The sequence below is a fragment of the Electrona antarctica genome (genome assembly GCF_951216825.1).
Source record: "Electrona antarctica genome assembly, chromosome: 1".
NCBI lineage: Eukaryota > Metazoa > Chordata > Actinopteri > Myctophiformes > Myctophidae > Electrona > Electrona antarctica.
Window position 1 is genome coordinate 61119689 of NC_136806.1, and position 13367 is coordinate 61133055.

At 47.9% G+C, this 13367-nt stretch overlaps 1 protein-coding gene across 1 annotated transcript in view; it reads right to left on the reverse strand.

The window, feature by feature from the left end:
* nrg2b (neuregulin 2b) overlaps positions 1-13367 on the reverse strand; it is a gene marked incomplete at both ends in the record, with an annotated part of 81233 nt that overhangs the window by 6525 nt on the left and 61341 nt on the right. The window contains 5 exons of the mRNA XM_079497610.1: positions 3164-3382; positions 4057-4184; positions 6495-6630; positions 8387-8489; positions 12785-12808. Coding sequence (XP_079353736.1) covers positions 3164-3382; positions 4057-4184; positions 6495-6630; positions 8387-8489; positions 12785-12808 — 610 coding nt within the window. The remainder of the gene's footprint in view (positions 1-3163; positions 3383-4056; positions 4185-6494; positions 6631-8386; positions 8490-12784; positions 12809-13367) is intronic.

Sequence of the window (13367 nt, forward strand, 5' to 3'; positions counted from 1 at the left end):
CCTAGGGCCCATGACCCACCTTTGTGTGACTCCTTCTAGGGCCCATGACCCACCTGTGTGTGACTCCTTCTAGGCCTAGGGCCCATGACCCACCTTTGTGTGACTCCTTCTAGGGCACATGACCCACCTTTGTGTGACTCCTTCTAGGCCTAGGGCCCATGACCCACCTTTGTGTGACTCCTTCTAGGCCTAGGGCCCATGACCCACCTTTATGTGACTCCTTCTATAGGCCTAGGGCCCATGACCCACCTTTATGTGACTCCTTCTAGGGCCCATGACCCACCTTTATGTGACTCCTTCTAGGGCCCATGACCCACCTTTGTGTGACTCCTTCTAGGCCTAGGGCCCATGACCCACCTTTATGTGACTCCTTCTATAGGCCTAGGGCCCATGACCCACCTTTATGTGACTCCTTCTAGGCCTATAGGGCCCATGACCCACCTTTATGTGACTCCTTCTATAGGCCTAGGGCCCATGACCCACCTTTATGTGACTCCTTCTATAGGCCTAGGGCCCATGACCCACCTTTATGTGACTCCTTCTATAGGCCTAGGGCCCATGACCCACCTTTGTGTGACTCCTTCTAGGGCCCATGACCCACCTTTATGTGACTCCTTCTAGGCCTAGGGCCCATGACCCACCTTTATGTGACTCCTTCTAGGCCTAGGGCCCATGACCCACCTTTGTGTGACTCCTTCTAGGGCCCATGACCCACCTTTGTGTGACTCCTTCTAGGCCTATAGGGCCCATGACCCACCTTTGTGTGACTCCTTCTAGGCCTATAGGGCCCATGACCCACCTTTGTGTGACTCCTTCTAGGCCTAGGGCCCATGACCCACCTTTGTGTGACTCCTTCTATAGGCCTAGGGCCCATGACCCACCTTTGTGTGACTCCTTCTAGGGCCCATGACCCACCTTTATGTGACTCCTTCTAGGCCTAGGGCCCATGACCCACCTTTGTGTGACTCCTTCTAGGGCCCATGACCCACCTTTGTGTGACTCCTTCTAGGCCTAGGGCCCATGACCCACATTTTTGTGACTCCTTCTAGGCCTAGGGCCCATGACCCACCTTTGTGTGACTCCTTCTAGGCCTAGGGCCCATGACCCACCTTTTTGTGACTCCTTCTAGGCCTATAGGGCCCATGACCCACCTTTATGTGACTCCTTCTAGGCCTAGGGCCCATGACCCACCTTTGTGTGACTCCTTCTATAGGCCTAGGGCCCATGACCCACCTTTGTGTGACTCCTTCTAGGGCCCATGACCCACCTTTGTGTGACTCCTTCTAGGCCTAGGGCCCATGACCCACCTTTGTGTGACTCCTTCTATAGGCCTAGGGCCCATGACCCACCTTTGTGTGACTCCTTCTAGGGCCCATGACCCACCTTTGTGTGACTCCTTCTATAGGCCTAGGGCCCATGACCCACCTTTGTGTGACTCCTTCTAGGGCCCATGACCCACCTTTGTGTGACTCCTTCTAGGCCTAGGGCCCATGACACACCTTTGTGTGACTCCTTCTAGGCCTAGGGCTCATGACCCACCTTTGTGTGACTCCTTCTAGGCCTAGGGCCCATGACCCACCTTTATGCAACGCAATTTGATTGCATAGGTTGGCTCAGGGTAGAAGACAGAGTCAAGCAACTGAAAATGGGACTGCCATTCAAGATTGTAAATGCAGCTCTGCCATCCATGCCATTTATAGTACCCAGTTGTTACTTGACTGATTACCTCAAAAAGGTGAACAATTCCCACAGACATAACACTAGAGGGAGTATGAATAATGATCTGGTGCCACCCATTTTCAGAACAAATATCGGTAAATCCACCTTCCCCAGGGCACTGCCACTCATGTGTGGAATACCCTGCCTCAAAACAAGCAAATCACTGGTTTCCTTTAAAAAAAAAGGTTTTAAAATTCACCTGTCACTGTCATCAGGTTAACCCATTTTGGGGCGGGAACCCCTTTTGGTGTTAGCATTATGTTATGCTTTAGCTATTGAAAAATAGCAGATCTACAAGCTCATAGCGCGCCACCGAGTGGCGCGCTACGAGCTTGTAGAGCTTGTAGGTTTGTATTAGGCGTTGTTTGTGCTCCTACAATTATTGATTGATTTGCATTTTGCAAAGGACTCATCGATTCCCTGTGTGATTGGTGGAGGCCGGGTTTAGGCATCGGCTTCATGATTGGCTTCCAACACTTGTGCCGCATCACCAATTAATTGTAAGTGAATTTGCGGATCGTCATCTCCACGACCTCAGCAGAACTTTGCTGACGACCTCAGGGATCCCTGTGTCTCCATATTTATCTGTCATACGGGTATACTCGGAGAATGGGTACAACAGGCACTCTGAGAACATGTACAACTAGTACAATGGGTATTGCATGAATATGTGCATTCAGCATGCGTTCCCAACTTGCATCGTACCAAAGTAGGCCGTATACCAGTCTCCACCAGGGGGCTAGCTACAAAAATAGTTATACATAAATCTTCGTGTTTGAGCACAACATGCACTTTGAGAGGGGTGCATACTTAGTTTAGACTAGTCATTGGTTAGACATGGGTCAAGCCGGTTAGGTTAGGTGTGCTGCCCCGTGGGAGGTTAGGGTTAGGGTGAGTGTTTGAGATAGGTTGTAGTTGTATAGGACTAATGACTGGTCTAACCAATGACTAGTCTTTTGAGAACCCACAAAAGCATGCACGCTGTGCGGCCCCGCCACACACAATACAGTTGTGGCCCCCGGCCTAATCTAGTTGAATACAACTGGTCTATGGTCTCCTCCAAGTAGGCCTAAGTGCACATTTAGTTACGATGCAATAGCACCAATTGTAGTGTTTTAAGCCGGTCATGGGGTTAGGCGCTACGAGCTTGTAGATCTGCTATTTTTGAAAAAATGTAAAAATGCTGCACAAAACTTTGAACATATATTCTTTCAGAAGATTTTTTTTTTATTATTTCGATGTCAGGTCAAAATGGGTTAACCCGGTCATGTGGTTAGTTGTAACTAAGCATTATGTTATACTTTAGCTATTGGAAAATAGCAGATCTACAAGCTCGTAGCGCGCCACCGAGTGGCGCGCTACGAGCTTGTAGGTCTGCTATTTTTGAAAAAACGTAAAAATGCTGCACAAAACTTTGAACATATAACCCTTGGTTCCTTCCTACCTGTCGCTGTGAGGCGAGTCCCTCAACGAGTCGTAGGAGTCTCCGTACTGCATTCCCGCCCCGCCGCTTACTTCCGCGCAGCCCCAGTGGGTGGTTCTCCGCGCCATGCACGCCGGACTGCTGCACTTGCTGGTCCCCACGGAGCTGGACAGGCCTCCCGACTGGCAGTCTGAGTTCATGCTTTCTGTTCGCTCCATGCTCCACGTCTGCTCCTCGTGTCTATACGCGCATGCAGGCACAAGGGATGGGGAGCGTTAGACAACACCGTAGCATGAGTGTGTGTGTGTGTGTGTGTGTGTGTGTGTGTGTGTGTGTGTGTGTGTGTGTGTGTGTGTGTGTGTGTGTGTGTGTGTGTGTGTGTGTGTGTGTGTGTGTGTGTGTGTGTGTGTGTGTGTGTGTGTGTGTGCGTGTGTGTGTGTGTGTGTGTGTGTGTGTGTGAGTGTGTTCTAGAAGTTCTAGACCTCCAGTTGGAGGCTACACAACAGGAGGGGGGGTGGGGGGGGACTTTTTTTTTACCAGCTGCAAGCGGAGTCTATCGTCGATGTGCAAGCTAATCCTCTAGTAGTCTATAGTCCAGCTGGTTTTCTCATTGGCTGATGTCGCTGTGCTAGTCCAGTTGGCTTTCTCATTGGCTAAACCGCAATGTGCTGTTTCTGTGTGTGTGTGTGTGTGTGTGTGTGTGTGCGTGCGTGCGTGCGTGCGTGCGTGCGTGCGTGCGTGCGTGCGTGTGTGCGTGCGTGCGCATGGTATTAATGACATAGTTAAAAAATGTTGAAAATGAGTGCTATATTACCTTTTAAGTATAAGTACTTTCAGTGTGTGACTCTGGGTGTGTCGTGTGTGTGTGTGTGTGCTCACCTGAAAGAGATTGAAAGAGCGAGCGATCAATGTACCTGGAAGGGTGTGAGGCAGTGGAAGAGTGGTGGGAGCGTGTGGACATTCGGCTGCCTGCGTAGTTGCCTGCACCCTCCGCCCCATGACTGATGACACACTCTGTGGTCGGGACGCTCTTAGAGATGTACTACAAGACAGGGACGTGCACACACAGTAGGAAGAGTTATTTCGTTATTTCGTTCCAAAATGGCGTATGGGCATAGAGCCTGTTCCGTTGATATTGCGTGGGGCTTATGCTTAGAGTATATATGAATAGAAACGTCACCCGAGTTCTCCTCCCATCCACTTGCATTAAGTTGCTCAAAAGTGCATGAGGCGATTTCACTCCTCCTTCCTTGTAGGAACAGAGTGCATTCTGGGATTGATTGGGCCAAACTCATGAACGCGCTGCCATTGCACTGAAACCGTGTTCACGTGTCATCATGAACGTGCGCAATGATAGTCAACGGACCAGCGTGTTCATGTGTTTGGCCCACGCTGCAATACCAAATTCGGCCACTATGTCCATTGCGCCTCAGGGTTTCCTCCGGGTGCCGTCTCTATTCATATATATACTCTAAGGGCTTATGTAGTACGCTATGTTTGGGACTGTCTAGTCACTGGAATGTTTTACACAGGTGTCTTGTATTGGCTATCACGTGATGACACTGCTCGGACCTGTATGCTGCATTCATTTCCCATATACAGTGCATAGGTTTTTTTGACATGCTAACAGTCCAACAGGCATTAGTTCGACAACACCGTCGCTCCCGACATGCGCTGCCGGTTACAATTAACCCATGACCGGGTTAAAACTCACCCCTAGCTCCCGACAAGTTAAAACTAACCCGTGGCTTCCTGTGATGTTAGCAGGCCCGGTTCTTCCTACAGGCCGACGAAGCAACGGCTTCGAGCGCCATGGGGGAGGGGCGCTGTCCCAACTCTGTCTGCACCGTGTCCCCCCAGTGCCCCCCCAGTGCCTCCCCAGTGCCCCCCCAGTGCCTCCCCAGTGCCTCCCCAGTGTCTCCCCAGTGCCAGTGTCCCGCCAGTGCCTCCACAGAGCCTCCCCAGTGCCTCCCCAATGGACCCCCAGTGCCTCCACAGTGTCCCCACTGTCCCCCCAGTGCCTCCACAGTGTCTCCTCAATTTTTGGGACAGAGTAAAAAAAGAAGAAAAAAAAAACTTTTTTTATTGTTTTATGTTTTTGAGGGGGGGGGGGGCCGCGAAAAATCCTGCTTGGGGCGCCAGATTGCTCAGGACCGGCCCTGGATGTTAGGTCTAGGGTTGGCTTTTTCGGAGGTAGGGTGTCGGACTCATGACTGTAGGACTGTTAGCACGCCGGACCAAACACATGCACCCGTATGAGTCTGGCTTATTAGCCAGGCTAGGTGCCTTGCGTGGTTTCCTCAGCCATCGGTGTGTGAATGTGTATGTGAATGGGTGAATGTAATGTAAAGCGCTTTGGATAAAAGCGCTATATGAATGCACCTTTTACCATATCTAATATCTATGTTGGAGACGAATGCATGGAATTTAAATAATTCCCATAGATCCCTTACCCTACCCCTTATCCCTAAACTTATTTGCCTTTTTATTTATTTTTTAGCTTGTAGATCGACTATTTTTCGGTGAACGTTCCCCCCCAGAATAGGGATTCTACGGTTCAAGTGGTTAAACGTCAAGTTATATTCAATCTGTCCTGTTAAACCGTAGGCTTAAAGTAATCGTTTAGCCTGCCAGAACGTAGCCTAAGTTTTCCAGGGTTTATATTCTTTAATCCATGTTTTGATCAGATCGTATCGTTAGCTTCCGCTCGTTAGCATAACAGTCAAAGTGGGACAGTGGCCGCGGCCATTTTGAAGATGCGTGCGCATCCACTTGCACTCTATGGGCTGCTTTCAAAGCCCTGTATCTCCAAATCGGCGCAATGAATGTCGTTTCTGGTGAAAACGACACAACGGCCGACAGCAGGCGCTGTGATACTCGTGGTCGGGGTTTTTCCACCACCGACCGAGAGAACAACAACCAGTCAAGACACCACACACAGCATTCTGTCATTGTAACATCCGGTTACGGATATTTGGCTCTTCAAAGTAAGTCTTACGCGCGATAAAACTTTGGCAATGCGCGACAGATAGATTAATTAATGCTGGCGGCAAAAACGGATCAAAATGTAGTTTATTTGTTTTGTTTCCTACATTTAACCCATTCTGGGCGGGAACCCCTTTTGGTGTTTTAACTAAGCATTATGTTATGCTTTAGCTATTGAAAAATAGCAGATCTACAAGCTCATAGCGCGCCACCGAGTGGCGCGCTACGAGCTTGTAGGTCTGCTATTTTTGAAAAATCGTAAAAATGCGGCACAAATCTTTGAATATATATTCTTTTCAGGCCTAGGAAACAAAACAAATAAAGGGACTACCAGGCTAGTGTTTGTGAAGGAGTGGTTTGGACTTACATCCACCATTGGGATCTCCTCCGGGCCCGGGCCTGGCCCGGGGTGGTTGGGCCCGTTGGCCAGCATGCGGTTTGGCTGCTCCACACACTGGTTCTGGTTCTGATGCACAGGCCCGTGTAGCTTCTTCCTCCGCTTCCTGGTGGAGTGACAATGACAAGTGGTGGGGAAAAAGTACTCAATTGAAGTGTTCTACTTAACCAAGGTTCATGTTTTTAGCCTAGTAGCCAAAAAGTGAACCCGGACATGTTGAGTACACCAAGGTTTTATGTTAGAAATGTTTAGTATGGGTCCCCAGCATGTAGAAACTGCCGGATCATAATCATAATAATTGGCATAATATGTGACCATACCATTAACAACCTATAGAAGGCAAAATATTCAAAATTTCATCATGCTTTATGTAGCATGTGACGTGTCAAACTAGGGGGTTTTCATGATGCTGAATCCATTCCAAGCATTAGTTTTGCAAAAAAAACACTCATTGGGCTAAAAATGGAATCTAAGGATTGGGCAGTTCTAATGTGGGGAGGAAGGTTGTTCCATAGCCCTGGGGCCGCAACAGCAAAAGCACGGTCACCTCTCGTTTTACGGGTTAGGTCTGTTGGCATGGTCAGTAGTGACTGGTCAGCAGACCTCATTGCAGACCTATTTGTCATATCTGCCCATGTTCAGGCCTAAGCAAGAAACGTTTTGTTCCCCAAATTGTAACATTTGTGTCTCTTTTTCAAGTTGTCAAGCGCAGTTTTCTGTTCCTTGTAGAGTCATTTCAAAATGGAACATGGTCTACAAAAGGTAAACAACGGAACACACGTTACTACATAATACAAAAACAAGAATAGAAGACACATTTGTAACGCGCACAAGTGATAGCTGACACCATGGTGTTTGTTTGTGGGAAGTGTGAATGAAGCAATATTACACGAGAGGGTGTGTTTTACCGTGATTATTAGCACGACACGACAGCGTTGCTGCAGGAACGAGGCTTTAGCCGAGTTCCGTTAGCAGCCCTGAAGTACCAATCATTTCTGTAAAGCACACCCTCGGGTGTAATATTGTGATTATACAACAGTCACCCTTAAAAAAAACGTCAACTCAATTTCACTGTAACTAAGGATATTCGACAGAAATCTTTTTTAATGCCAGATTTAGCCAAATATACGACCGCAAATGTCCCATGCAAACTACTAGCCTAGCCACTGCAGCCGGCTATGCTCCGTGAGACTCAGCACAGCTGATTTTTATGTTTTGATTAGGTGTTCCCTCATGCTCGTTTGAAGCACGGGTAGATGGCCACTTCAACCAGTCAGATTGTTACCTGCAGTTATAATAGTCACAATATCAGTCTGTTGCACACTTTTATTATGTAGTGATGTCCTAGCGTTTCCTGTTTTCTCTTGTTACATGTTTCCTGTCTTGTCTCTCCTCCCTGTGATTACTAGTTTTCTTCACCTGTGTCCTGTTAGTCTCCCAGCCAATCCCTGTGTTGATTGTTAGGTCTGTTCACCTGTGTATTGTTATCCTGTGTCTACTTAAACCCTCAGTTCCTTGTTTTCACCCCTTTTGGTGTTTTAACTAAGCATTTTATTATACTTTAGCTATTGAAAAATAGCAGATCTACAAGCTCATAGCGCGCCACCGAGTGGCGCGCTACGAGCTTGTAGGTCTGCTATTTTTTTTTTAAATCGTGAAAATGCGGCACAGATCTTTGAATATATTCTTTCAGAAGACTTGTTTGTGTGTTTTGTATGCGTTTTGGAGATCTGTAAATCTGTGTTAATTTGACTTGCTCTGCTCCTGCCTGTCTGTTTCTCCAATTGGGTCCTACATCTCCTGAGTCGCACCGTGACAATAATGTATGCGTGTGTGTCTTATAGCACAAACATATAACTTACTTAGTTTTGCAGTAGGCCACGACACACACAATGCCAACCACCAGCAGGGCCACACAGATGCCTGTGATGGTCAGAACCCTTCTCTGGTAGAGTTCCTCCGCCTCTGTGGACGCAAATGTACATGCATGCATACATACATACATACATACATACATACATACATACATACATACATACACACACACACACACACACACACACACATACACGCGCGCACACGATACACAGTCATGCATGCCCACACATGTTCACACAGGTATAAAGACAGGAGCAGGCAGACATGCATGCGCGCGCACACACACACACACACACACACACACACACACACACACACACACACACACACACACACACACACACACACACACAGATGCATGAGTGCTATTCTATTGATGCAAATGACAAAAAAAAGTCATCTCTCCCACCATTATCTTCTATATCTCCTGTCATGACACCGTTCCTATAAAACAACTCCCACTCACTTGCCATATAGCCGGGCATAACATTGCTATGACACAGTGAGCTATTATAATACAGTATATTAATGCTAACAATATCTCTCGAAATATTATGCATAAAAGAGAGGCGAATTCTATGCCACGCTGTTGACTGGTAGCCCATCACGTCATACTAGGAGGGCTAACAACACCCCGAGTTTGACGATGTAGGATATAAAGGGCAGTATTATGCGTGTCTTAAGTACCAGGTCTTATTACTTAACTTAAGACCTGGAGGCGTGATCAATGCCATTTGGCCACTCAGAATAGAGGGTATGCGCATGCTTAAAGTGAATGGCACATCGAGTGGCAAATCGAGTGGCAAAGCAACCTGCAATTGAGTTTAACATTGTTTAACGTTGTTTAATGCAATCAAATAGGACTTTTCTGTGTGGATGTATGGGCTGTCAAGGCCAGACAGTAGTTTTTTGCCACTCAGTAGGCATTCCTGCATAACTTCCGGGTTTGATGATGATGACACGCGCATACCCTCTATAGCCAAATGGCATTGACCACGCCTCCAGGTCTTAAGTTAAGTCATAAGACCTGGTACTTAAGACACGCATAATACTGCCCCTGAAGGTCTCTAAATCATACCACTGTGCCCCTACATGCATCACTTTATTTACGATGGCCATCATGGGAATGGAATGCCCAAGAGGGCACGGCAGAGGGCCGTGAACTCATGCCCAATAGGAATGCCCAAGAGGGCACGGCAGAGGGCCGTGAAGAGGGCACGGCAGAGGGCCGTGAAGAGGGCACGGCAGAGGGGCCGTGACCTCATGCCCAATAGGAATGCCCAAGAGGGCACGGCAGAGGGCCGTGAACTCATGCCCAATAGGAATGCCCAAGAGGGCACGGCAGAGGGCCGTGAACTCATGCCCAATAGGAATGCCCAAGAGGGCGCGGCAGAGGGCCGTGAACTCATGCCCAATAGGAATGCCCAAGAGGGCACGGCAGAGGGCCGTGAACTCATGCCCAATAGGAATGCCCAAGAGGGCACGGCAGAGGGCCGTGAACTCATGCCCAATAGGAATGCCCAAGAGGGCACGGCAGAGGGCCGTGAACTCATGCCCAATAGGAATGCCCAAGAGGGCACGGCAGAGGGCCGTGAACTCATGCCCAATAGGAATGCCCAAGAGGGCGCGGCAGAGGGCCGTGAACTCATGCCCAATAGGAATGCCCAAGAGGGCACGGCAGAGGGCCGTGAACTCATGCCCAATAGGAATGCCCAAGAGGGCGCGGCAGAGGGCCGTGAACTCATGCCCAATAGGAATGCCCAAGAGGGCGCGGCAGAGGGCCGTGACCTCATGCCCAATAGGAATGCCCAAGAGGGCACGGCAGAGGGCCGTGAACTCATGCCCAATAGGAATGCCCCAGAGGGCACGGCAGAGGGCCGTGAACTCATGCCTGTACAACATGGAATGAAATAAAAACCAAACATAGGAGTTTGTTAACACCACAGTGGCTTAAGGCGGGGTTACGAGAATGGGTTGGTATTGACAATACAAAATAGGTCACAATAGTACTAGGTAAAAACTAGAAAACTGTTCCAAAAACGCCATCGATTTGTTCATACACGTATGAAACGGTGCATGTTTTTACAGTGCAGACAGCACTACTGTTTCATATAAGGGTTTTCCTTTTCGCTCACATGCAGTGTCTCGATGTGGTCGAGTTCATCTGGACCCCCGCTGTGGACAACATTTATAGTGATCTATAAGCTCTCGCTCGCCTCTGTGCAGACAGACACTCTCTGAAATATTAACCCGACCTTATGGGTGTTTTTATTTTATTTATTTTATTTTTTTCTCGTTTCCCCGGTGGGGGTTTTCTGGGCTCACTGTGGTGACAACACTCTGTGCCAGGATGGTAAATGGTGCAACAGTGTATACAATGCAACAGACAGGTCACGGGGGAAGAAGGAACAAATAAAAGGGGGGGGGGGAAAGGGAGATGGAGAAGAGACAGTATAAGAAGGTGGTTTGGGAGGGAGGAGCACATCCAGGGGCGTGTCTACAAGGAGGGTCATGCTAAATCTGCAATATCATTGGCCGTCAGATTGTCTTTTTTTTTCTCTCCAATATGCCTGATACCGATTGGACAGTTTAGGGTTGACACGGTTATTGCCTGCTCTCTTTCTTTAAACACTCTCTTGTAATAATAATTGTGTTTAAATGTTTTGAATGTTTTATTCTCGGTTCCGTGAACACACCTGTGGTTTACAGTTGCCCGCAATCAACACAGGTGGTAACACATTTTGTTTGATTTATGTTAATGACAATTTTTTTCCCCCGTATGTTATTAGGAAGCCGTGTCGTTAGCGCTCATTGCAGACAGGTGGTGGGATCAAATGGAAAGTGGCGGTCGAAGCGGTGTGACGGTGATTAACAGCATTTAAGTTTGTGCTCAGTTAGAGCAGGGGTTCTCAACCCGTGGGTCGCGACCCCTCGGGGGGTCGCCAAATTATTTTAGGGGGTCCCCAAATTATTTTCAAAAAAAAAAAGATTTTTTTTTAAATTTTATTTTCACGATTTTTCAAAAATAGCAGACCTACAAGCTCGTAGCGCGCCACTCGGTGGCGCGCTATGAGCTTGTAGATCTGCTATTTTTCAATAGCTAAATTATAACAATGCTTAAAACACCAAAAGGGGTTCCCGCCCAAAATGGTTTAAGGTTATTGTAGCAGTCAATTTATATTCGGGAGGGGGCGGGGCGGGGGTCCCGAGACATTGCCAAAGCATTTCCGGGGGTCCCCGGCCAAAAACGTTGAGAACCCCTGAGTTAGAGAAGGAACTATATTCTTAGATTTCTAATTGGGTCCCACAACAGTAGCAAAACCTGTAGCATATATCCTGTACAGTATACGTTCCCAGGACCGAGGGGGCTTATATTTTACATTTTGTAGACCAACATTTCCCTATGGCGATCTGTGCACCTGTTGTGCCCTCAAACCCCTATTTCAAATTCTTCTCAGGCACGCCACTGGAAGTGTGGTGTGTGTCTGTGTTTGTGTGTGAGTGTGCGTGCGTGCATGCGTGCGTGCGTGTGTGGGAGGGGTTGGGGGGGGGGGGGGGGGGTGCGGGTGGGGGGATGGGTGCTAAAATAGATTGGGGGTGAGGAAGGGGGGGGGGGGGGGGGGGGGTTGCTAAATAAAGGGCGTCTGTAGGGATTGACAAGTCTTCCAGAGCCTCAGCCTGGCATTGTGTGAGTGTCACAGGGTACTGATGCAGATAGGAGGGGGGAAATAGGGAGGCTTTTGCTTGCCAGCTTAACAGAGCCAGAGAGACGCCTTTTGATTTAGGACAGGCCAGCTCCCGAGTCAATCAAGGGCAGAATGAGGACGGCCAGGGTTGGCGCAGAGCCTCCACTATCTTTTGGGGCGATTCGGTTTGGTGAAAAGCTTTTGCAGCTTGCACGCGGTCAGTTGATGTATCGCTTGAGTGCAATGCCGATTCCAATTAGATGGTTCATCACGGCTATTTCCTGACGACGAATGGCCATATACGTCCTCAGGATTTCAAAATAGCCGCAGTTAATCGGCACATTTGTATTCACAATGTACTATTTACATACAGTAGTGTCTTAGTCAACAGACTATACTGTAAAACAGCAGTAATTGTTTTGTCTCCTTTTCAGTGTGTTCTGCAGATTACTTTCAGATTGTGAAAGGAGTGCATGCGGAGAAGGGTTGGCGTGGGTTGTGGGGGGGGGGGGGGGGGGCAGACAGGGTTATTTAAAACCAGGTTAGTGGGCAGGGACAAGAGAGAGAGAGGTTGAGAGAGACCCAGTTATTGGTTTTTTTAAAGGGGAGATGGCACAATAATGCGTGACTGTGAGGAGACTCTCAGCAAAAATCTTAAGTCATTGTACAGCAAAATGAATAATAATTGTTCCATACCCATAAATTCAATTCCAAGAAGCTCTGCCAATGCAGAACGACGTCGTGTTAAAAAAGGGGAAAAAGACAGATATATCAGTCCCACTGTACCAGGAAATGAGTGCTGTCGGTGACATCACTGAGATTGACAGGTGTACCTTCCAGTAACAGTCAGACTATGCAGGCGGCCTTAGCTCTGCGACCCCCATAATTGACAATAAAGTAAACTAAATAAAATAAAATAAAATAATAAATACAAATAGGGGGAGGGGGTCGGGAGAAGGAACTAAATAAAGATAAAAGAGTTTGGAAAGAGAGGGAGGCAGGCGGGAAAATACGTGCAAAGGGCAGAGACAGACAAAAAAGCCACGTCACTTACTGCTATATTTACTAGACCTCATTTCTGGAGTAAAACGATATCGTATAACAGATAAAAAAAAAAAAAAAAAAGGAAAAATAATTTCAACACAAGAACAAAGAATAACATAGCAGTGAGTTACTCTTCAACATAAAAACACAGTACAGTCAATGAAACTGGCACAGCAATAGTGAGTGAGTGAGTGAGTGAGTGAGTGAGTGAGTGAGTGAGTGAGTGAGTGAGTGC